This window comes from Pararge aegeria, chromosome Z, assembly GCF_905163445.1.
Source record: "Pararge aegeria chromosome Z, ilParAegt1.1, whole genome shotgun sequence".
In the NCBI taxonomy this organism is placed as follows: Eukaryota; Metazoa; Arthropoda; class Insecta; order Lepidoptera; family Nymphalidae; genus Pararge; species Pararge aegeria.
This window is the reverse complement of record NC_053208.1, coordinates 16,747,044-16,772,734: the sequence shown is the minus strand read 5'-3', so window position 1 is coordinate 16,772,734 and position 25,691 is coordinate 16,747,044. Positions and strand designations below refer to the sequence as shown.

The window sequence follows — 25,691 nt, the reverse complement described above, 5'->3', positions numbered from 1 at the left end:
TTATTTAACAGAACTGAACAAAACGGTATCGGTAACGGTAAACAAACAAGTAATAATTAAAACTGAAATATACAAGCGAAAGACGAGCCGTAGATAGACTGCACAATAGTCGGTAGCTATACAATATGAAATGAAAACATTCGGTACTTTTGCGCAGCATTTTTATAATAATCATTATGGTTCAATATTTGACTCAAACTGAAAATATTCCCGTCCAAAACAATATTCTTTTAAAAGATATTTTTTTTATTTCATATGGGTGAAATCACAAGGAAGTCTTGGAACGTTATGGTTGAGTGCTTGTTATATGACTTTGTTTATATACAGCAAACATATTCAGGATACCAAGTGTATTGAAGAGAAGCCGTGACGTAAAAGGATATGGTATTTTCATCAGAAAACAGAAAACAACGAGTCATGAAGCTGAAGTGCCAATGGTCGGGGAAAATCGTTTGGAGAACCGAAGGAAGTTCGGGTCCTAAGGTGCTGGAAAAAGTAGCATTTGGCAGCCTATTTATAAATTGATTCGCACTTTAAGGAGTTTTAGAGTAGGAGTTTTAAAGAAATAATCTAAATTATATTTGGCTCACTGCAAGTGGTTATGTTACGCGCTTTTGGTTATTTCGTATAAATATCGGTGCGATTTAATACAAACTTCAGTGTCTTTCTGAGAGACTCAGCCACCAGTCAATGAATAAATAACCTCTGGTACCTATTCAGGCTGTAAATTTGATTAGTGGTGCGATAACAATCGGGCCCAATCAAATAAATAATGCCATATAAGGTTAATTAAATGCTGTTGTTGTGGCGGATGCCCTTCATCTTGAATATCGGTTGCGAAAAGCAATTCGCTCTGATATTTAACTTCATTTTTGGATTTATAATTATTAGTTCACATTTTGCGCGAGTTACATTTGGCTTTTTGAATCATGCAATATTAGAGTAGGTGATTAATTAAATAACAAACCGAATACTTACTGCTTTTGATTTATGTACACCGTGCAGTGTTTAAATTTGTAGACCCCAACTAGTTGGATAGACCACATTTAACGAGGGAGGGAGTCACTGGACAAAAGGAACATAAGACCGTGGAATTTGGAACTCCCTACAAAATACCCAAGTCTTATGGGATCTATGTTGCAGTGGGCATCTATTGGTTGACAAGATTATGATGATGATTATTATCAATTTATCTTGTTCAGCCATTTAGAGCCCCCAAATACATTCTATCACACATTCGAAACCGTAAATTACGTTAGAATACGCGTAGTGTAAATGAATAAGAGCTTTATGAAAGGTGATAGATGAATCGAGAATAAAACAAAACCAGAAGAAGGTTGATTGAAAGTGGAATATAAACAATATTTATTTAATATCACTAATAAATTACTTGACAAGTCTAAACTGGCCATGGTCAAGCTATAATTGAATGTTTTGCGAAATCAAATTCGTGCTGGGAATACGATGAGCTGGGACCGATATTTATATACATAATATAATAATAGTAAATTATTCGCACTTGAATACATTCGTCTTTGCAACGTTATAGAAGTTTATTGCAATAATTGATAAATCGATTATTTTTAATAGTAATGATTATTAAATGAATGTACTCACTCAATGAAATATTTACTATGAATTATATAGGTACATACCAGAATGACCCAGCTTCTTGCTATTTTGATATGAGTATAATAACTGTCCTTTGGTTTAGTTAAGAGATTTGTTGACATTGTACACATTTCAAATCTGTACGTCAACCACTTTAGCCTGTGCGTTCTTTGTCAGTCAGTTATTAACACGCGGGTTTAAGACAAACTCACGGGCCAAGCTTGTATGTGATACTTACCAAAACATTTAGAGCTTCGATTCAAAAGGAACTGCATATGTGATTATTTCCCTTCAATGCTGCGATTTCGGAAATGGCTTATATAATGACATAGTGTCGCGTCGGTTGTTTCTAGCATCGAATAGAAATTGCTTGTTATTGTGGAAATGTTTGCGCCGGAGCTAATTATTTCAAAATTGCGATGTTAAGGAAGGTAAACAAACAAGATTAGTAGGATACTAGGCCAATGGGGTATCGTAATATATATTTTAAATCTGTTGCTCCAAATTTCAAAAAAAAAAAGTTTTGAGAAAAAAGTACAAAGTACAAAAGTACAAAGTTTTCATCCTAATTATAATATAAGTTCGAAAGTTTTTATGGATGGATGGATGGGTGTCTGTTAATTAATAAGGAAATAGTATAAATTGGCGCGACTATAACAATAAGTTTTTAAGTAAGTCAGATGAAAATCTAAATCTGTCATCTGAGTGCTATCTTGGCGTGCGCTGTCGTGAGAGTTAGATGAAAACAATGTATTGTGGGATTATTACTCTTGTACAGTTCTAAAAAGATGTTCTTTTGCTAAAACGTGCCGCACAGGCCGGATACGACACTACTAAAACAATTCGTTTTCACAAGAAATCAGAAACGAAATACATAAAAATACTACGCAATAATGGTATATATACGTGCTATTGATATAAATACGGATTTTATATAAACGTATACCACTTATGATATACATATCGGACGTCAACCAGTTTCGTTTTTGGGATGATTATTCATAGTCTTGGCAGCAAAAGAAAATACTAAACCTTAGTACAAAGGCTGAATTAAAGTCCCATTCAGCTCTTGAAACCAAATACTTAACAGCTATTGAGATGAAAGCGGATTACAAATGCGGCCACGCCCTCGACGCTTTTCTAATCCACAATCATCTTCATAATCATCAAGTATTTTGTTGTTAGAACTGAGCGGAACGTTAAAACTGAGATTGTTTTATCGGTTGAAGTCTTTATTTCTATTTTAACAGTTAGTGTAATAAGCTCATTGCTTACGTCATTACCTACAGCTCACGGAGGACAAAAACAGTTGTTATTCAAGACTTTAGTACGGTCCGATCCTCCTCTCTGCTCCGCTCGACAAACCTCACGCATCAACGGCCGTACCTATAGGTTAAGAACACAGATGAATTACGTTCTTGTGAGCTTAGCGGTCCACTCGTCTTTACTATAATCAATTACATCTTGTAAAGTATGCATAATCTCACGTAACACAAAGGTCTAATAAAATACCATAATAATATATAAGTCGGGATAATCTGGTTAAAGCTGAAAAGGAAAAAGTATCTAAATACTTGGACCTTGCTCATGAGATTACCGCCATGTGGAATGATGAATCGACCGTTATTGTTCCGATCGTCGTTTCAGCCAATAGTCTTCTCGCGAAAAGCTTCGACCAACATCTTAAGAAGTTTTCGCTTGGTTGTTAGATACAGAAGGCAGTAGAAACGGCGTGTATTGAGAGGAGGTTCCTCACCTTGGAGGATAGATATAACGGAGGTATAAGTCGGTATCGGGTCGATGTGGTGTGTGAAGGCCATTCAGATTTAAAATGTTAAATTTATGAACTACGTAACATGTCATATGTTTGGAATAAAATTTCTTGGTTTAATAGATGTTTTATAAAAATTAAGACTCAGACAAGGAGACTTGAGTGGAATTCCATAATCACATGACATGGACATGCCAAGTTTTTAATGCTATAGAAACTTAGCTGGGACATAACTCACAACTCTCATTCATATTTTGGAATGAATTTGAAAAACAAAAAATGTTATTTGTGACGTAAAGAAAAAAATAATGGATATCACGAACTATTTATCAACACCCTTTTTACTATGTATTTTGCAAATCACCTACAAATAAAATACAATAGTGGTAGCATTCTTGATTTCCTAGGAAAGGCTAAGCAATAATTTAGAGGTTTTTATCAAAGACCCCATTTTTTCATTTCAAGCTATAAGTGTACAAAACCATAGAGTAAGCCTCTATGGTTTTGTCCGGTAACTTAGTCACCGAAGTTCCGAATTATCTACTTGCCTGCAAACTAACCAATGTATACTAGTTAACAAGCTTAATATCAGATTCGCCTAGAGACGTAAACTAAGACTTACAAGAAAGGAGACATTAATTACAAACTTGTATTGTATCCGAAATAGTTCATCTTAAACTAAGATCAACGGAATTCAATTCGTTGAGAGTTGAATACATGTTGAATCGTTTGACTACCGTTGAGTATTGATTAAAGGCTGCTGAATTTAATTAAAATCAGATTTCTGGTAGGCGATTAAAAATAAAGTGCAATATATTCGATAAAGCTTATATTGTTATTCTGTTATTTTTGATCATCATATTATCAACCCCTTAACGGCCCACTACAGGGCACGGATCTCCTCCCACAATGAGAAGGGCGTTAAGGCGGATTGGTGACTCCACACACCTTTGAGAACATCACGGAGAACTTTGGAGCATGCAGGTTTCCTCTCGATGTATTTCCTTCACCGATGAAGCAAGTGATTTGAATTGCTTGAAACGCATGAAAAAACACGAAACTTAGAAAAGTTAAAGATGCGTGCTGGGATTTGAACTCGGCCATCCGCAAGTGAAGTCGAAATTCTAGCCACTGAGCTATACGGAAGCGCCGTTTCTGCTATTAATCTCAGGCAATGCATGTAAAACTCAGCTTGCTTGAGGATATGGGCAAACACGTGTACCTAGGTTTCGTGAGAATAATTAATTTTAGCTGAGAATTGATGCAACAATCGAATTTTATCCTTCAGTGCATTAATCATTAATCAAGCCTCTTTGGTCTAGTGGTTATCATGCTCGACTGTACATTATGAGGTTCTGGGTTCGACCCCGGCTTGGACCAATTAATAATATTGGATAGTATTGGGTTTTCAGAAGAAAGACTCTCATTTTGTAAAGGGTTACTTCTCATAATTGTGCTCGATATTTTATCAAATTGATTAGGATTTCAATTTAAAGTTAGGGAAAAGTAAACTGACATTCAGAAACTAACTAATTAAGATTTGTTTTATTTATCCACATTATATGTGGACAAAGTCGCGGTCATCCATTGGTTGTAAACAGATAATACAATAGGCTATGCCGAGATGATTAGTTTGATTGTTACAACATCTCTACGGTTCTCAATGGTCCAACTTAGACAATGGTTCGACTGACTTAGAGTCCGATACGATCGCAAGCCATAGTTCAAGCGCGACCAGCTTTATCGGACGACTCGGAATACGGACTCAGCGTTGAGACAATCGTGATCCATCGACGAGATTTACCTATCCAACCTATTGAATAAACGTCATGTCACATGTGCATATAATAATTATTTACTTAAGGCTTAGTAAATTAGCTGGACCATGTAAACTTTTACGGTTCATATGTCACAAAAAAAAACACAGATCTATCCGGGAGGAGACGAGAATACTCTCTTATGTAAACAGCTTAATTTTTTCTCTTGCTAATAAAGCTTGATTTTTCTTGACATTCAATGTGGTTAACAAACAAAAATTAAACTATACTAGTACTAGTACTAGTATACTCAGTACTTGTAACACGGAGTTATTATTGAATTGCGGTGAGATCGTATTTAAGTGGCTTTTATAGTGTATTACCGGTTGCGAGAAGGACACAAATTGACCAAGAGAAATAATAAACTTTTCACTTCTCATGTTCTTAAAGTCGTACTTTTGGCATCGTGTAGGCGGATTAAAACTCAATTTTATCGACAAGTGCATTGTGCAAAGGTTTCATTGACTTTCTGGATCTCTAGATTCTAGTTTGTTGATCCTTAGCTTAAAAGGCATACTTAACCTTTACGACAGGATTTTTTAAAGCAAAGATTATATTAACCCTCTTTGTTACTTTTCTAATATTTTTTATTTTCTGGTTCATAAAAAGTTTGTGTCCATTTCTCGATAACATTCATATATTCCTTGATATTTCACATATCCGGTATGACCTGATTTAAATGAGAGGAAAGATAATAAATAAATTAGGTATAGTCCTTTAAAATGGGTATAGTCGTTTACTTGAAATGAGGGCAGATGGGAAATTATGAAATTAGTGGACGCATATTTTTAATCCATTCTATTCTCAGAAGAATCTGAGATTCAAATATTATGTAGTTATTTTTTAAATTTATTTTATTTTTTGTTATCTCTGTTAAATATTTTATATTATTAAATAATCTTGTAAGAGATAGATAAACCTTTTTCGATGGATTATCTGTTTGGATTCTACACTATTTTTAAATAACACCTGTGATGCAAATAATAAAAACAACCAAATATTGCAAGTTCATCTTTCATATAAAACACCATAGTCCCTTAAAGAAATTCAAATTCAAAAAGTAGCACTGGCATTATATGAGTGTTCATGTATTTATCCTGAATCGAAATAAAAACGTTTGACTCGGTCATTAAACCCTTTTGATCGTTTACTGAATAATAATTTATGATCTGCCCCGGAAATCGAAGCTTACACCTCGATTAAATTTGGTCGTAATCGAAGTAATGAGCGGAGTGTGTGTTGTGATTCGGTTATAAATGCTTTATGCCCTTGAAGCACAATCTTCTATTATGTGCAAGCCCTTATACTATAATATAGTAAATGTTATCAGGGCAGCAGAATAAAGTAAGAGGTAATAAAATAATGTTGTAATAGTGATGCATCTTAGTATTTACTAAGTTGCATCACTATTGCAACATTGTGTTGCAGTGGCAGTACTGGGGCAACAGAAGTACGGAGAAATTATATGAAACGAAGCGATAATAGGTGTCAATAGAGTGTGATACTCATTACATAGTCGTTTGACCTGACGTAGGTACATCGTCGTTATCTTAATTGTTTGTTTTTGCTTTTGTTGATACAGTATACATTTTATGCACTTGCCCCTTGAAGTTGACGCTAGTTTAATATGAAATCTACAGTTAAATGCCTCATGGGTTTAGTGGTAGCCGGTTTGACGGTCGAAATATCACAGGTCGATTCGGGCTGGGGTCCAAAAGCAGGGAAGAAATGTTGTCTACCCTGTGCCTCGGAGAGCAAGTAAAAACGTTGTTCCCAGTCCGTCCGTGACTTTGTCCTCGTGAAACTTCTGATGAAGTTTCCCGTGCAAACTTTATTTCGCTTTACTGCATACTATACCCTGACCAACCGCATCACTTCAGCCCTGTTTTTCTGTAGAATCGAGCTATCAAAAGAAAAAATGTTTTTTTTTAAATGGGCCGGACATTTTCTTGCCTTTCCAATTATATAGTAAAAAGTAATTAACAAAGAACATTTTAAATATATTTTAAAAGCCCTCTATGTGTATTAATTCTGAACGAGAGTTTAATTATACATATTTTGCATGACGGCGAGTAGAAGCCACCTGTAATTAAAAACGGAACAGCCGGAAAAATAAAGATTAACATTTTTCCAGGCATTTTTCTAGAAAAATATTATTTAAGCTCGTAAACAACCTATAACCTTTGTAAAATTTATTATGTAAATAACTCTGACTCATTTAAGTCTCTAGATAGTGTTTATATAATCTTTGGTGACTACGTAACTCAAGATCATATTCTACTGATTGCAGTGGAGTGCCAAATGAGGATCTCATCAAAAGCTCCCAAGGGGAGGGTTTGTCCATAGTCACCACGCTGGTCAGACGGTTTGGAGAAAGCACTAGATTGTAGTTCTTGCGCAGAGGACACTGCTGCCTGTTCTCTGTTCTATTTCCTTAGTCGCTTCGTACAACACCCGAGAGTAGACAAGCAATGGTGACAACTGTACTGAATTGTTCTGATCTGCTGTCATCACATGGAAATGAGCATATAAACCCAATGAACGTTTTATGTTATTTTTCCTTAGAGGAGGGTTTGCTTTGTCACCTAGATGCTGGCTGAGTAGCTGGCGGTAAAAATGATCCGGTATTGCGATTAGTAGAAGAACATCATACATCCAGATGGTTAGGATGGAATTTATTTCTCTTAGCTTCAGCAGATTTAGAATGCGGGTTTTAAGTCGGTACAAATGAATCGGTGAGGTATCCGTGAGGAACTTTCCTACGTTCCTTCTCCAAGAGTGACTGCTGAAAGAGGCCATAAAAACAAGGCACTGTAATGCTTTAATTCTTTAAATGAAATATGAGACGTCTAGCTTTCTACTATAATATGATATACGTTTTCTTAGGCACAATTATCTACTTTTATATTTTGATAAGTATTGGAGAAGTACCACTTTACGAACAAATGTATTGAAAATGCATGTACCTAAGTATAATATATTTATTATTACTTATTACAATCCACAATGACAGTCTTGGTTAGTGACTTTTTTATTAGCTTATTAAGTTTAGATCGCTCTTGTCACAAGTGCCGTAAAAGGAAAATAATATATCTTTTCTTCATTGTTATTATTACTTCGTTGCTAGTCAGTATTCGCTATTGACTATGATGTGTGAGCAGAGAATAGGCCAACTTGCCCCTGGGACACCCCAAGCCCACCTCAAAAGTTACTAGTGTAACAGTAAATTATTCGACTGCCCGCTAGTCCCAGGAGAAGCAAGAATAACACAAGAATGTGGAGTCGGGTGGAAAATCAACCTTGTTTCAACGGAGCCTTTGTTGGTTCATCGCTAACGATACAAAAAGGCCGCTAGGCATATTAGGGTTTGCTTTAATTAAACGCAACCGCTTCATTGTACTTTTTTCAACGACTTTCAAAGGGAGAAAATTATAAATTGGACATGATAATATTTTTTGCAGGGCCACTCTGTGCCTAGTTTAATCCGGGCTTATCGATTACAGAAGTTATTTTTTTTTCATTTTTCATTCGAAAGCGCGTTTTGTGTAGCTATGCCAATTTGGAATTTTTTATAAGACTTGACGATGATCCTCGAATGTGTGGGACTGAAATTGTCAACAGATATTATGCAGTCAAATCACTAACGATCAGTGTATTCGTCTTTTATACCACTATATATGCTTGGTAACAATGAAAATCGAGTCCGTTTTTAAACTTCTATTACTAAACAGATTTCTTTACCCTCTATTTTGAAAACTGATAAGTCTTTAAATTCTGCTAGAAAAATAACTGAATTACTTGTACCTGATTATATTCTTAGAGTTTTCGAGAGAGAATTTCAGGGAGGCTAGTTTTTAGATATGCTATCCCTCTCACTCTCTCGAATGTTACAAGGGCTATCTGGCTGGCGGTAGTGGTTGTGGGTTTTGACTATTATAATATAATAATGATTGTGAAATTTTAGACCAATTAAATTTTAACATTAGACCAATATCTGTAATACCTACTCTCAGTTAAATCTATGATAAAGTTATATTAAATCAGTTACTTAACTATTTGATCAAAAACAATTTATTACATGCCAAGCAATTTGGATATACACGGGGTCAACAAACTCGACAACCGACGCTAGTTTTGAGTTGATACATAATATATTTGCATCCTGGGATAAGTCACGAGACGCACTTGGCGTCTTCTGTGATTTGGCCAAGGCTTTTGATTGTGTTCAACATGAGACATTAATCAGAAAATTACACCACTATGGAATTCGGGGCATAACTCTAGATTAAATGAGTTCCTATCTAGAATTCAAAAAGTTGTCGTTAATCGGAATTGGTCTACTGGGTCATTCGCGAAAATAGGTGTCCCTGTGGACCATATCAGGACCTTTTCTGTTCCTCATTTACATGAATGACCTTCCTTACCTTGCTAAAGACAATCACGAGATAGTATTGTATGCCGATGATACATCACTGGTGTTTAAAATTAAACGACGCGAAACAAAACTTGACGATGCAAACAAATGTCTCGCTGAAGTAGTACAATGGTTTGAGTCAAATAATTTAGATCTGACCGGAAAAAAACTAAGTGTCTTAAATTCACGTTACCTTATGTTCAACAAGTAACAACAATAGTACAACTTAATAATGAAGAATTGGATACCACAACATATCTAGGCATAACGTAAAATAAATGGGGCAAATATATAAATAATTTATCGAACGCTCAGCATACGCATACGTATACACATAGCTCAGCAGCATACACGGTTAAAAAGATACGTTGTATGACAGATGCCAGGCTTGTGTATTTTAGTTAATTTCACTTCATTATGTCCTACGGGATACTATTATGGGGTAATGCTGCTGATATTGATTTTTGTACTGCAGATGAGGAATGTTCATGCAATATATAAAATGGGCCCAAGAGAGTATTTAAGAGATAAATTTAAAGTAGCTAAAATTATGCATAATCAATACATATTTAAATATTTAATTTATGTCTATAAAAATATGACTATATTAAAAGAAAGTGGACTGTAAAAATATTAATATTAGAAGTAAAAATAGAGTTGTAGTGCAGTTGCAGCAGCAGGCGGCATAAAATTAGTAATTCATTTAAGGGGAATTGGCTCAGCGGAGCGGTTATGTCAACAGGGTTTGCAAGAGGTTTTTGCGTGGCTCAGAAATAACTTGCTTACCGTTAACACAAGCAAAACAAAAATTATCTGTTTTAAAATATCGAGTAGAACTGATCCCATAGATACATTAAAAATTAAATTCCATACATGTACTGACTACAAAAGTGAGAGCTGCAAATGTCCTATGCTCGAACAGGTAAGTAGTTTAAAATACCTCGGTGTTGTAATAGATGAAGGGTTGCGATGGGGCAAACAAATTGAAGCACTAAGTGGTAGGCTGCGAAAATTTATGTTTATATTCGGAAGACTTAAAAATGTGGCTAATGCAGAAATAATAAAGCTTGTCTATGAATCACTCTGCCAATCACTACTGAACTACTGCCTACCAGCGTGGGGTGCAGCTGGTAAAACCTACTTACTCAAACTTGAACGTACTCAAAGAGCCGTCTTAAAAACTGCGTACAAAAAACCTTTTCGGTATCCTACTGACAGCCTTTATTCAGAGTGTGGGTTCTTGCGTGTTAGACAGTTATATATAAAATCCGTTATACTTCGATTTCATAAGTCCGCAGCCTTAACAGTTATAACGCGCTCACGCCTTCAACGGTGGAAGTTTCCTTTTTTGAGAACGAAGTTTGGACGTAGATTTTACCTGTTTGCTGGACCATTCCTCTATACGAAGGTTAACAGAATACTAAAAATTGTAAAAATGTCACGATATAAATGTAAAAAGACACTTGATAAATGGTTAATTGAATCAAACTACGGAGAAACAGAAAAAATGCTCACAATATTAGAATAAATATAACATACAATAAACACACAGAGAGACACACGCATGCACACGCATGCACACACAAACACAGTCATACACACAGTCATACACACGCACACACATTGCACACATTAAAGAACAATTTTTTTGTCATTATTGCTCCAATTGCTTTTTTTGTATGTTTTTGATTTTTTATTTTTATTTTATTATTAAGTTACCTTTATTGTATTCAACCTGGAAGGAAGTGACTTCCACGACACAGGGAATCCTAGTGTGGAAATCACGGACTTTATCTGTATTCTTTGGATTACTTTTTATGTGTTTGTTTGTTTGAAATAAATAAATAAATAAAGTCGGTCGAATTGCATATCATTTTATAACAAATTACCAGATAAAATCCTTAGCATGTCTCTCAATAAGTTCAAATTTATATTAAACATAAGCTTATGTAATAATCCTATTATAATATTAAGCATTACATGTATGATAATAAAGCTTGGGTACGAATTGCTGTTAACAAAAAAAACCTGGCTAAGTTTTTCGTGGGCTTTTCTTAGACCAGGGGGCGTGGAAAAATAGCTTTAGTTTTAAGTTAACGAATGCAGTTATCTCCATCACCTAACATACGTGTTAACATGTTAAATGCATGAACGCTTCATAAGTGCCTATGATAAGGTAGTCTACACGAATAAAACATTTTTGAATTTGTATTTGACATTTGATTCTTGTAGCACGCCTACTTGAAATTCTTTTTATAGCCTCGGAGAGACTAATTGGGCAACTGTAATGTCTTCACTTCCAGTAGTAAATTAGTGATAATAACCGTGACCGAAGGCTTAACGTTCTCTCAAAGAGTCACAGGTCAACACTAGAACCTATAAATTTAAAGTTAGCAACCACTAGAACAATGAGGCAGGCAATGGTTTTAAATGTTTTAACTTTGATAAAATATTTGGAACTACACATTGTAGTTTCCATGTTCTAAATGCATGCCACTCAGCGATACACAGGTATGTAGTGCATTTGAAATCGTTGATACCACTCTACAACTCCAATTCACAGTTGGAGCTTTGAAGCAATTACTTGTAACTGGAAAATATCAATAATTCTAGTGAATCACACATGTAATAATGCAATTTAATAGTGTAGTTTTATAATCTCTTGAAACCATGACACCACGTCTTTAACTCTGAAGTTTTTTTTCCCTGTAGTAATAATAAGTTATTGCCCGTTCTTCTGCGTTTATTTCAGTTTTCTTACAAATCCTTTGGGAATAGTTGGTTTTCCGGTGAGTAAAAGTAGCCTACGTTACTCAACGTCTTTTCAAAAAACTCTATGATAAGCAATCTATAAAAAGTCAAGTTGATTGGTTGCATGCTTAGGGCGTGAAATATGGACACATAAATAAGTACAGTGAAAAACCAAGGCCTATAAACAGAGTAACACTGCGCAGAGCGTGCAAGGAACACGTCCTCCAGGGACCGACCTGTCCATAAACCTGACGCTAAGTGTTAAGCCTCTGGTGCCTATAATAAGTTACACCGCAAACCGCGCCCCTTAGACCGGAACCCAGCAATGCTGCTTGCGGCAGAAACAATTGCGGTTGTGAAAGATAGATATTGACCTACCCGGAAAAGCTGGCACAAAAAACACTTAAACTACTAAAAAAATGTGTCTGCTCTGGAAGCCCTAAATAAATAAATAAATTTATATAAAGTTGAGAAAAGCTTAGTTTATTACTTAATTTTTATGCATGGTGATATAATAATGTAAGGAAAGGTTATTTATTAATAAAACATTATATTGATTACGGCTAGCGCTGTTGATAGAGTGAGAGAGGTGGAGCCTGCCTACCGCTGCCGTGTGCGTGAGAAAAAGGGAAGCCAGACAGACTGGAGACGTAACGCGTTACATAACGAAGCGGTTTACTCTCCTATAGGAAGTGATCACTTCAAAAAGTATCGTGCCATAATCATCACAAGGTAGGCCATATACAAATAATCGCTTTCTTAACACGATGAGAAAAAAGAAGGGCCCATTCCATATTTAAAAACAAAAATAAAATTCGTAGAATCTGTCAATGAAAAATGTCTAAAAGCTTTCTCCATGCTGTTGAGTACTTGATTCTTGATTTCTCTATAAAATTACTATAAAGTTAATAATAAGCAAAAGCTATGTAGATGCGTTGTTTTATTTAATATTTTAATTATAAATACTAAATAAGATCTGACAAAGTTTTTTAGCTCTATTACCATAATGGGGTGTATGTTGAGAAGTGATTCAATGACATTTTGTGATATGTATCTTCAACCTGAAGCGGCGTTTGAAGTAATTGGCCATCTAGGCGAAATGGGATGTGTGCAATTTGTTGATGTAAGTCCCTAATGGATCTCTTCAAATATTATTGCAGCAAGGAGAGTCAAAATGTCGTTTAAGTTTTACTCGAGGCTATCATATTACACATTATAAAGTCAGGCAGTTAGGGAAGTTTAGGAAAAACCTATTTATACTAATATCGGAGAATATAATTTTGTATGTCATAGACTCAAAACCTACTTTACAAAAACCGGTTTTGTAAAAAGTTACATGTCACTGAATGGAAAAAGCAATGTTTGATTTCAGTTATAATATCAGCCTGAAATAATGGTATAATGTTTAAAACACAAAAATCAGTTTTATTCACACGCGCTGACTAAATGATACGTCGTACGTTACTACTATGTAATAAAAATTGTCTTTTCGTCCGTTGTGAATAAGCAACAAAAACGCAAGTTTAATTTCAAATAATAAAAAAAATGATAGAAATTTTCGATCGTTATTAGTATAAATTAATCCTTTTATACTTACGTAACCAAGCTTTGTTCTGTCATGGTATATTTGGATGCATAAATTATGATATAGTGTAAAATTCTAATATCGCGCGATCACGCAGTTGCGTGCGTGGGGCAAATTACGTACCTATACGAAGTAGAGACTTCAGCTCATATCTTTACCATAATATTGTAAAATGAAAAGATATACTTTCGTATATTTGTGGTTTTATCGACATTTACGTTACTAAACATTAATGCTCAGCTAGTTTTTATACATATACTTCTCTGACTAACTGACTGGTTCATGAACTGAAAGTTACCTGGACTAACGCTATTAATATACTATTACCTTATTATAGTCTCTTTCATTTTCTGTTTTTAATTTGTAACAATGCTAAATTTTATAAATAAAAACAACAACAATATTAAAAAATTATAAAAAAAAAAGTTATTACCTCTATTATTAGACGTGTCACATTATGTTACGTAGTGTAGGTAGGTTAATCAGAGTAATTATGCCTCAAAGTTGTACATTTTATTTACCGTTTTTTGGTTAAGCTTTATGGCAGTTCTTAATAATATCGCCATTACGACAAACCCTATCGTCCCTTGTTTCCGCCTGGGCGCCCGCCTCCGTCTGGCCTCCACGGTCTTGCCTCCGCCGTCTGAGCGGTGTGAGGACGTGAGATCTGGTTATAAGCTCTGGTGTCGAAGTATCAAAATTGGCGTTAAGAACGAACGATATTGTAAATTCGCTTCCGCACCTACCTACATCCGGAGTCCCTTTACCGTTGTCGCCCCTTGTTAGCACTATCGTCGGCCAGACTAATCTTCGTTTGATGGACTTTAATCCATGAAAGATTATAATGATAGGCGGCCGCCATCTTAGTACTACCTGTACTGTAACTGTATTCCAACCTGCCTTCACCACACTATCAATAGTCTAATTAAAAATGAAATACCTACTTCTCCTAAATGCCCCGACCGGGAATTATCGTTCACAGTAAGTTATTAATGCCAACCTTTTGTCTAGTCAGAGGCTTCGTTACCTTACCCACAAAGACGCGCTGCTAAGTGATTTAGCGTTCTTTACGATGTCGCGTAGAAATCCACTAGGTGCCATACGCATATGGGCTTAAACAGGTTATCGCTACTATTTTAGACTGCATAATGGTTGTTATGTAAGGGCTAACATGTAGTGGAAAACAAATATCCCAATCAAATCCGGTCGTTGCATCCATCCCATAATTTACATTAAGTATGCCACGAAGGCTCTACGTATTGGTTTCGTATGTCCACACACGCTTCGAAGGACCGGGCTTTTCAATTTTCGTTCATTGCCCGTCAGTACAAACATTTTCATACATTAATTAATCAAAGCGACCATATTACTCGTGCTACTCATTCACACATCAACAACTCCTTTTTGTAAGTGCGCACAGGCGTATACACACTATTTGCTTGACATTTTAATTTCAATGCAATAGCAATATTCTCTTTATTGGTTTGGTTTGTCTTTTTATTTGGATGGCTGATTTCACCTTTAATTTTTATTGAGTTGGCACTTTGTACACGTGCAGTTGACCGCGGCCGCTAGTAAAACGTTTTTGTTAATTTGCGACAAAGATAGTGTTTATAAATTCAACGTTATTATGAAAGCTACGATATTGGCTCAATTATTTCAACCAATTCTCAAATTAAATTAATTATGGACACTGGCTATTCTTCTCATGCGTTAACGTTTAATTAAGAATGTGCCATGTAGGTGCTCTCTCTGTTGTATTTCTATTTTTTGCTTCATTATCTTATGTTATTTCACTTTATATGATTTAAAATTGGTAATAGCGAAGTGGGTAAGTACTTCGACTTCACTTTCAGGGGCTGAGTTCGAATCCCAGAACGCACCTCTAACTTTTTTAAGTTATGTGCTTTATGCTATTTAAAGTATCACTTGTTTCAACGTTAAAGGAAAATATCGCGAGGAAACCTGCGTGCCTGAGAATTCTCCATAATATTCTCAAAGGTGTGTGAAGTCCGCTAATCCTCACTGGGTCTGCGTGGTGGACTACGGTCTTAACCCCTTCTCATTGTGGGAGGAGACCCGTGCCTGTAGTGGGCCAGTAATGGGTTGATATGATGATAATGATTTAAAATCACACAAAAATTTATGAACGAATTACAAAATGACAACGCAACGCCACTTTTTCAATGGAAAACTACGGCAAATGCACTCTTATTTTTGCTCTGCGTTGAAATCGATTCCTTATAATATTAAAGTTCAGATAATTCTTTAAAATTAAATTGAATGATATAAATTAGTACATAACATTTATAGCCCATAGTAGTCTGGACTAAAAGGACGGGTCAGTGATCGCAGTAAAGGAAGTAGTAGTAAAGATGACGCGTGGAGTAGGGAATTTTTTTATTATAACACCTATTTTTAACCTATTTTTTTTTATCATCATCACTATCTTCAGGCTGTTTATGTTTCACTGAAGGGAAAAGCCGTTTTTTCTCCTATAAAAGAGAGGGTTTGAAAGCATCGGCCCACCAACTAAAATCTCCCAACCTTGATGTCAATCTGCTGTCCAAACCTGTCTACCAATCCCAATTGGCCAGCGTGGTGGACTTCGGACTAAGCCCTTCTCATGGAAAGACAAGACCCGTGCACGTTGATATTATTACAATATCTAACACAAGGTTTTGTTCACACGAAACGGTTAGCCGCCGATTGTGAACAGACTCACATCAAGGCAAAAAATATTTTTAGTTGACACTATATTGATTGTACATGGCTACGTATCCAACAGCATCAGCAGTGTGTGGTGACTTAGTACAATAACCGGCCGCCTAGAGTCAGCGACTACGCATGTTCAGTGAGAACGAAACGTTTATAGGTCATCAAAAATTTATGCACATAGTCGGCAGCTAACAGTACGTTTGGTGTACACACAGCCCTATGTTCGAAGATCATGAATAATATAAAGATATATCATCATTATTATTGGTCCAATTTGTTACCTACTTTTGCCAACCCACCATCATATGAGAGAGAACATGATAGAAGTGTACCTACTCTGTAGTAGATCTTGAATAAGGATAATAACAATAATGACTAACCTGATATAGTGCTAGTCGATCGATCAGTGCGCCAGTAATTCAGTATTCAGTAATTGTTGACATTAGTTACTATTCCACATGACGATAATCTGGCGGAAGCTGAACAGGAAAAAGTATCTAAATACTTGGACCTTGCTGACGAGATTACCGCCATGTGGAGTGTTGAGTCGACCGTTATCGCTCCGATCGTCGTTTCAGTCAATCGTCTTCTCGCGAAAAGCTTCGACCAACATCTTAAGAAGTTTTCGCTTGGTTGTTAGATACAGAAGGCAGTAGAAACGGCGTGTATTGAGAGGAGGTTCCTCACTCTGGAGCCCTGAACGCCGGTTGCTTGGACATTCAAAAGCCCCGCAAGCGGAGGGAGGATGTTTTTTTTGTAAATTTTAAATAGTGTTTTTCTTTTTAATTAAGCATTGTTAAGAATCTAAAAAAAAAATTATCATGGTAAATTAATTGATCTAATTAATTTTGGTTATCTAATTATATTTGTAGATGACGCCCGACGTTAAGCCTTCTCAAAGAAATTATGTGACGGAATTGTGTCGCTGTGTGGAAATGGAACGCAAGCTGTTGTATATGGAAGCAGAGATGATAAAGGATAAAATCAAAGTGGTTGAACATAATACTATGGCACCGAAGCCCTTGCCGCTAAACGAAATAGCAACGCTGGAGGTAAACATTTCTAACACTGCTTCAATAAACAGCCGTTTGTTTATGCAAGAAAGTAAACTGTCATATACGGCTCAAAAGCGTATATGAAGGTAATAAATTCCACACCCAACCAACTGCACCAATCCGCACTGGGCCAGCGTGGTGGACATTAAGGCCTAAGCCCCTTCTCATTGTGGGAGGAGACCCGTGCCCTTTAGTGGGCCGGTAATTGATTGATCTGATGGTGATGAGGATAAATAAATCCCACTAGAAGTTAGCCCTTGACTGCAAGTAAGATGCAGTCAGATCAAGTGAGATGGAAGGAGACTGACTCGTTAAGGGTATGACAATTAAACTAAATCCGTTAATTAATTTATATTATGCTTTATCGCTTGGTGGCACGTCTTTGACGTTAGGGAGGCCGAAGCTTAGGAGGCTTCGGGCGTGGCTAGTTACCATCTTATCCAGACCAGGCAACATAAAATTCAGAGTTTTTTAATTCTCAAATTTCGATATCGAAACCGGCAAGTCTCAGTAATAAGATCATAGTATTTATCAGTTCGCCTGGGAGGAAGATACAAAGTTAAGAATTCTATTAATATGCTTTTGACCAAAGGCCAAAGGTCATGCGTGATCTGCGTGAGTCAAAGTGGGCGTTTAGAGATATTGCAGTTTATGTACTGTAGACGATAATTGAACGTTCATAAGATGGAACTCCTACGTGACGTGAAGACACTTTGACGCTTCGATATAAAGTCTCACTTTAAAAGCTGAGTGAAATTTCACGAGGCCTCATACTGAGCTCCAAGGTCATCTGTCTGAGGCCACTAATATAACATATGTATTGCGGTGTGGTATCGCCAGTCTAGTACATCTGGTACCACCTTCACCGATCTTCTAAGTCCATTGCCACTTCAAGCTCGTCAAACGGATAGCTCAATGAGTTATACTCATTGAGCTATCGGTTTTTGTGGTTTTACCATAGACTTACTAATTTCTTAGATAACATTGAATTTCTTAGACAAATCTCTTACCCCGCATGATCCTGAGGTAACTTATTTGTCGACACTGTAACAATGAAGAATGGAATTGAATTGTAATGGTAGTTCCTCAGATTATATCAGTAAAAATAAATGATATCTCCCTTCTTCTGTTCTTAGGTCGTACTCCGAACTTGGTTGGCTGGAACCGTCCGTTGTATTTGTATTATAACTCTCTAATACTTAATAGTAAAGTGTAGAATGTAGATAGGTTTTTTGGCCAATTCCTACAAGTAACTGTCAACCTTGTTACCGTAATCGGTCTTCTTATTCCTTAGAGGTCAGATGATGCTAAATGCTGACAGACCAGACAGACAGACAAAAATGAAGTAATAATCTGTTTTACAAGAAATTTTAACCTTGTTTCTGTAATTGGTCTTCTATGTAATTTGGTCCAAACGGCTACTAAAAAAAATTTTTTCTTATTCCTTAGAGGTCAGATGATGCTAAATGCTGATATAAACTGGTCATAGGTAGTCGTAGCTATGGGTTACGGTTTTATTTTGCACCCTCTCCGTTCCCCCTTCAATTGTTCTGTTAGTGGCATTGTGAGAATACTCAATAACGAAGGAACAAGTGGCGGATCGGATTAGATCTCTCCATTTTGTTAGGAATCAACCGCGTGGAGACTTGTCTTCCTAACCACCTTTTACAACCACATGAACAAGGCTATCTTGCGGCCAATTTGTTGTGTATCCAAAGAACATAAGAACTTGCAGTTGAATAACTTAACACTAGCCTACAAAAAAAAACATTTACTTACTAACAGAATATACTCGAGAAATGGGAAAACGAGGTATTGGAAATGTCCGAGCATCAAACTACGCTTTTAAAGAATTATCTCGAGCTGAGTGAAATGAACTACGTCTTAAACCATATTGGACCACTAATGGGCGAATCCGAAATGACAGAAGAATCAATATTTGGAAGGTGATTATAAGACACAATTTAGACGAAAAACGAAATAAATAATCTAATTATTGCCTGGAAATAAATATATTTGCAAACACAGTATAGGTACCTACTATGTAACATCCAATACAATAATGAAAACATATAATGAACGAATGATGTTAACGGCTTTTAGGAAAAATGCTAAAAGGTATACCCTATCCTTTTACAATATTTCCTAAAAGCCGGTAACAGTATTACTTCGTTTGACGTGTGTTTATTTGAAATTTAGCGTGGCAATATTATTTTCGAAGTACTTTTAGATCGCCCACGCAAAATGTCCAATACATTTTACTGGCACTTAAGATTTAGTCCCATAGTTTTTAACTTTTTATATAATTACCAATTTGCTTACATCCAGAAGACGACATAGAATATTTTTTATCCTGGGAAAAAGAAAGGTCCTATGGGATTTTTAAGAACCGAAACAAACGCGAATTCGAATTCGCAGGCAAAAGCTAATTAAGTCTACATTTCTTAATATACTTAAACGGGTACATTCCACGATAATATTTTTGGATTTGTCGATATTTCGACCCGCAGGTGCATGGATCGTGGTCACGAAGGGACTGCGTAGGTACGAAATGTCTAGTTGGATGTCACAGGCATATATAATATTATATTATACGTACGTACCCGTTGAACTATACTTAAGAAATGTTGAGTAACCACGAAAATCTTAGTTTAAAATCTTTAATTAAGTCTAATTTAGTTTAAACCTATATTTAAAAGTTTGTAATTGTTTGTGTAGGTACACTTAGACATACATTTCAGGGCCCGAAGTCATTTCGAAGCTATTTATACCAAAATATTTGCAAGTAGCTATCAAAAGTTGTAGCCAGATTTCTGACTAGTACCTGAAAAAATTCTGTTGCATTTTCCGGGTGTGTAACCGTGTAACGCTGCCCTGTTATATTTAGATACCTAATGGCCATGCCATATTTATGTTTATTAGAACTACAGCAGCGGGTGGGGAATCAGGATTTATAGGTCGCCTTTTTGTGCTGACGGGTGTCGTCAAGAGAAGCAGAAGTTTCCCGTTTGAGATGATGATGTGGAGAGTGTCCCATGGGAATATTTATTACAAACGAGCTAATCAGGATGCTATATTGCAGGACCCCATCACTGTAAGCCACTTTAGCCATAGATGTCTGCTGTGTGCTTAACTTTCCTTATTTTTATTCTCGACTACGAAAATAATGGTTTAGTTATATTAATGGTTACTAAGTTAACATTAACAGTCGAGATTTAAAGTAGCAACAAAAATGTCGAAGATTGTATGCTTGATTGATTGGACTAATGTGTTTTCCATGAAACGTTTCAACCAGTACATTAATGATAAGATCAAATTAAATACATTTGAAGCAACAAAATTCCAGATCGAATTGAGTAACTGATGTGACATTTAATGAGAACGTTCTCGTAGTACATGGTGCGGGAACTTAGTTAGTGTCGAGGATGGGGAGCACAAGGTAATTAAGCGTCTCTTCAGAGGCAAGGTTATTTGAAGGGCTCGATGCAAATGTACAGGCTTCACTACTTAATTAACTTACTTAATACTATTACTGTTTTGTAGGCTACAAGCTATTTGGACGTTAGCTTTTACCATGTGGCGACTCTAATAATTTTATTAGTCTGCAACTTTACATGCGCGTCTATGGACAATACAATATTATTATCGATGCGATGTTGTATAACTAAGATGTAGTCGCTAAATTTGAGAGTCCATACAAATACTTTCTATCTGTTCATATTTATTCGTTTATTTGTTTTTTGCTACCTATGTTTGGATCTACCGATCATAAGGGTAAAACCGGTCTTTATAACATTAAGAAACTGGATTATCCCGGAAAAGCACCCAGTAACCGATTCGTGGTAAATAAGGATAAGATTTGTTATACCTACCACGCGACAAACGTAACGCTCGTGAATAATGTGGTATAGAAACCGATTTAGGGCCAGATTACCAAATCCCTTTTAGGTTTAGTGCCCTTTAATCTGAGACCACATCGTCATTTACCTCGGTACGGCATAGCGAAGCGTAACTTTTCATCGTCTGATAAAAATTTGCCTTCTCAGGGGCAAGATATTCGGAAGGTGGCATTTCTAGCAGTATGTCAGGGCGAGCAGCTAAGTGTCCGCCTAGAAAAGGTTTGCAGTGGGTTTCACGTGAATCTTTACTCCTGCCCTCAGACCTTCGATGAACGGATGGACATGATGTTGCAACTTGGTATTAGAATTGATGATTTAGAAAGCGTAAGTTTCGTTTATATCGTAGTAGTAGTAACAGCTATTTGTGATAGAGCTCGTCCGGGGAACTACTACCATGCTTATTTATGCTGCTAAGCAGCATTGTTGCAATGCTATGTTTTGGTCTGAAGGGCGTAGTTACCCACATGAGGCTAAACACCAAAGCCCCAGGTCGATGGACCCAGGACTGCACGTTACAGGAGGTGTTCTTGGCATGCAATGTGATTTTATGGTTGTCCACCTTTCTGTTTAGTCCGTCAGTAAAATAGCTAACGGCTTTTATAAACTCCGCTACCTTTTTTTGGATGGTTAAAGTTGGTCTTAAACGCAGCAGTAAATATTATGCATATTGGATCGTTAATAACTAACATATTTTCAAGTTTCATAGAAGATTTTTTAATTTGGATTATTCTTGTATAAAAAACTAATTAATTTAATGCAGCGCAGCTCTCTGCATTTGCTAAGCTGATTTGCGGATTATTATTATTGGAAAATAATCTACCTAAGTTTGCTAAATTCGGCTAAGCAGGGCTTAACCACCCACAGCTAATGGTATAGACTGAAAAAAATTTATGTTGTTATAATCTTCCAGTATTTTGAAAAGAATCCTCATCTATAAGCTAAATAATAAGTCCTCGGTTAATGCCTATTTCTCCAAGATAATGCCTATTTACTTTGAAGGGACTCTCATTGAACTATTTACGTTTAATCCGTATTCAGAAGCGTGGAAGACAATTTTATGGTGAGCGGCGTTTAGCTGTCGGTGATGTGGAAAAGAAGGGATACAATTCTAGAGTTTCTGAGCACATTCACCTAGTGTATTAATGCTCAGAAACAGCAGCTAACTTACGACGTAGGTTACCTACACCTACCACCACCTAGGACTAAAGTCTAGTTGTCTACTAAACTTTAGTCATTAAACGTTAGTAATTTTTGGACTTCACATACCTTTGAAAACACTATGAGAACTCTCAGGCAGGTTTCCTTACGATGTTTTCCTCCAGCGTTGAAGCAAATGATATTTAAATTGCATAAAACGCACATAACTTAGAAATGCACATAGTTAAAGGAACGTGCTGGGATTCGAACTCGGCCCCCCGAAAGTTAAGTCGACCCCACTACCTACAACGCTATCGCCGCTTCATCTTATAATTAATTAATATGAATAACGTCAAATACTGATAGCTCTGTCATGCATTAATAAAATTTTCGTTTGAATATGAAAGAAAAAAAACTCAGATTTTAATCACGTACTAAACCTTCTCCTCTACTTGAAATCCAAACTATAGTTTGATGTATCTACGTGAAATATATTTCTGTCAGGTAATGAAAAAAACAAAATACTACCGTTGTAAAGCGCTGCGTACTGTGAGTAAGCAATGGGAATCGTGGATGGTGCAAATAAGGAAATCAAAAGCGATCTATCATACGATGAATATGTTCACCCTTGATATAACAAGGAAGTGTTTAATTGGACAATGTTGGGTGCCTGATCTAGATTTGCCTAAGGTTGAAGACGTTTTATTAAGAGTGTCGGTAAGAGATCCTGGATTAAAGTTCAGCGTAATTTTAATTTTACTTAAACAATTTTTGGTGATGACTAAAAAGGACACCAGGCTTCTTATTAGCACAGTGCGCGTGTGGAATCCTCGTAGCTTTAGTTTTAAGTTTACGAATATTGTAAACACCTATCATTCAGACATTTTTCATGTAACGCATTAAAAGTGTCATCTATGGGCTTACTTAAGCAAAGATATTTTTCACTTTGACTTTGACATAAGGTTCTTAATCCCATTTCTGGTCAAATAATCTTTTATCTTACTGAGACGCCCAAAACACTAAGATCGCAGAAAAAAAAACTACACACGAACAAAAATTGACAGGGTCAAAATGACTCTGCAACATCCTCGCCGGGTTAACCAAGCAATTCTTGTATATATATACAATTGGAATCTCGGAATCGGCTCGAACGATTTTCATGAAATTTAGTATACAGGGGGTTTCGGGGGCGATAAATCGATCTAGCTAGGATTAATTTTTTGAAAATTTCATTTTATTTGTGTTTCAGCTAATAATAATAATTAAACATGATCTTTCCTCAAGAGATTCAGATGCGCCTCTCCTCTACAAGAGGTTCTATCAAAGGTTTTTTAGCTAGATAACATTCCAGGAGAGAATTTATTTATAGCCCAAATTAACTTCTCGTCATGACTATGAACACGCTTTGTTTGGCCTTGTGGGTTCTAATCTAATGCCTGCTTGAGTATAAAATTGCAGAAATTTCGTAATTCATCTGCGATTGGCAACCGCCAGCCGATTTAAAATAAATAAATATACACTTATGAAACAAATATTTGTCTTGTAAGGTGCAATCTTAATCTTAGTATGTTTGTATTTTAAATAATAGGAAAAAGCGGAGAGCAATGTGGAGTCCTTCATATTGAAGTCAGACGATAGCGAGGACCCGCCCACATATCATCGTACTAACAAGTTTACCAAAGGTTTTCAAGTCCTTATCAACGCGTACGGTGACTCCACTTACAGAGAACTAAATCCAGGTTTTGTAAAATTTCCACTATCGTGAATTGTTTGTGAGTTGATCAAAATGAAACTTTCGCAATTCAAAACCTGACAGGTTAATCTGTATAACATGCGGGCCAATCTAAGGACAAAGCGTAGTGAAATATGTTCATTATTATGTCTCGCTAAATACAACTTTGTGTCATAGTAGTTCAGGAAACTCAGCTTCGCATGTACAATAATAATGATTTTTTTTTATCCCATTTGAAGTTGTGAAATCTCACCTGGTGATGAGTGATGATGCAGTTTAAGATAGTAGCGGACTAACCTGTTGGGGAGTATGGCAGTTATAATAAACCCATACCACTAATTAGTTTCTACACGACATCGTACTGGAACGCTCAATCGCTCACGTACGTCTTTGTCGGAAGGGTGGTAAGTAACTCTGAGCGGGGCCTCCCACCATATCAGACCAGAGAAAATACGGAAATTGCCCTGCTGGGAATCGAACTCAGGACGTTCAACTTAAAACCACAGCACTAATCGCTACGCCAGGGAGTTCGTCGGTTTATTATAACAATGAATTACAGAGTCAAATCTTTCACACTTCAAGCCTTATACCTAAATGTAGTCTTACGTACGTCCTATGTAGTCTTTGGATATATGGTAGGTACTCAATCACATAAATAGCATAATAAGGATGGGAGTAAAATTTATACAGTTTTATAAGATATATCATGTACTGCGTTAACACATTGAATTGAACTTTTATACCGGGGAAATATTTTGTACCGTGACAAAACAGAAAATTCACGCGTCCAAACTTGCGAACGGAAAAAACTATTGTAAGCACTGAAAATCTATGTAGCTAGTAGGTATATAAAAGTGAGCAAAATAAACGTGATCGACATTACAATCTTAATTAATCTTTTTTAGTCGCTGGTAACGTGACAACGTATGGCATTTTAAAAAGCATTTTGTTGATAGCCCGCGGTTGAATCGGTTCTCTACGTATGACATGCAGCCGCCAACGTGGTTCACGACAGCCAGGCAAATCAAACGGCGCTAAGGCTAGACTCACACGACATTCTCGTTTTTTCTTTTCACATAAGGTTTTGTAGAACACCATATATCTAATTTCTTACAGGGACCATTCGGTTCGGTTGTCAACAGAAAGACACATGGCCTGTCAATGTACAGTCAAAGAGAAAAGCTCATTTGCGTAAACCAGA

General features: G+C 36.3%; 1 protein-coding gene across 1 annotated transcript in view; it reads left to right on the top strand.

The window, feature by feature from the left end:
- LOC120636601 (V-type proton ATPase 116 kDa subunit a1-like) overlaps window positions 1–25,691 on the top strand; it is a 68,058-nt gene that overhangs the window by 33,032 nt on the left and 9,335 nt on the right. Inside the window, exons 3-8 of the mRNA XM_039908146.1 lie at window positions 17,540–17,719; window positions 19,508–19,668; window positions 20,645–20,816; window positions 21,769–21,945; window positions 23,263–23,475; window positions 24,347–24,497. Coding sequence (XP_039764080.1) covers window positions 17,540–17,719; window positions 19,508–19,668; window positions 20,645–20,816; window positions 21,769–21,945; window positions 23,263–23,475; window positions 24,347–24,497 — 1,054 coding nt within the window. The remainder of the gene's footprint in view (window positions 1–17,539; window positions 17,720–19,507; window positions 19,669–20,644; window positions 20,817–21,768; window positions 21,946–23,262; window positions 23,476–24,346; window positions 24,498–25,691) is intronic.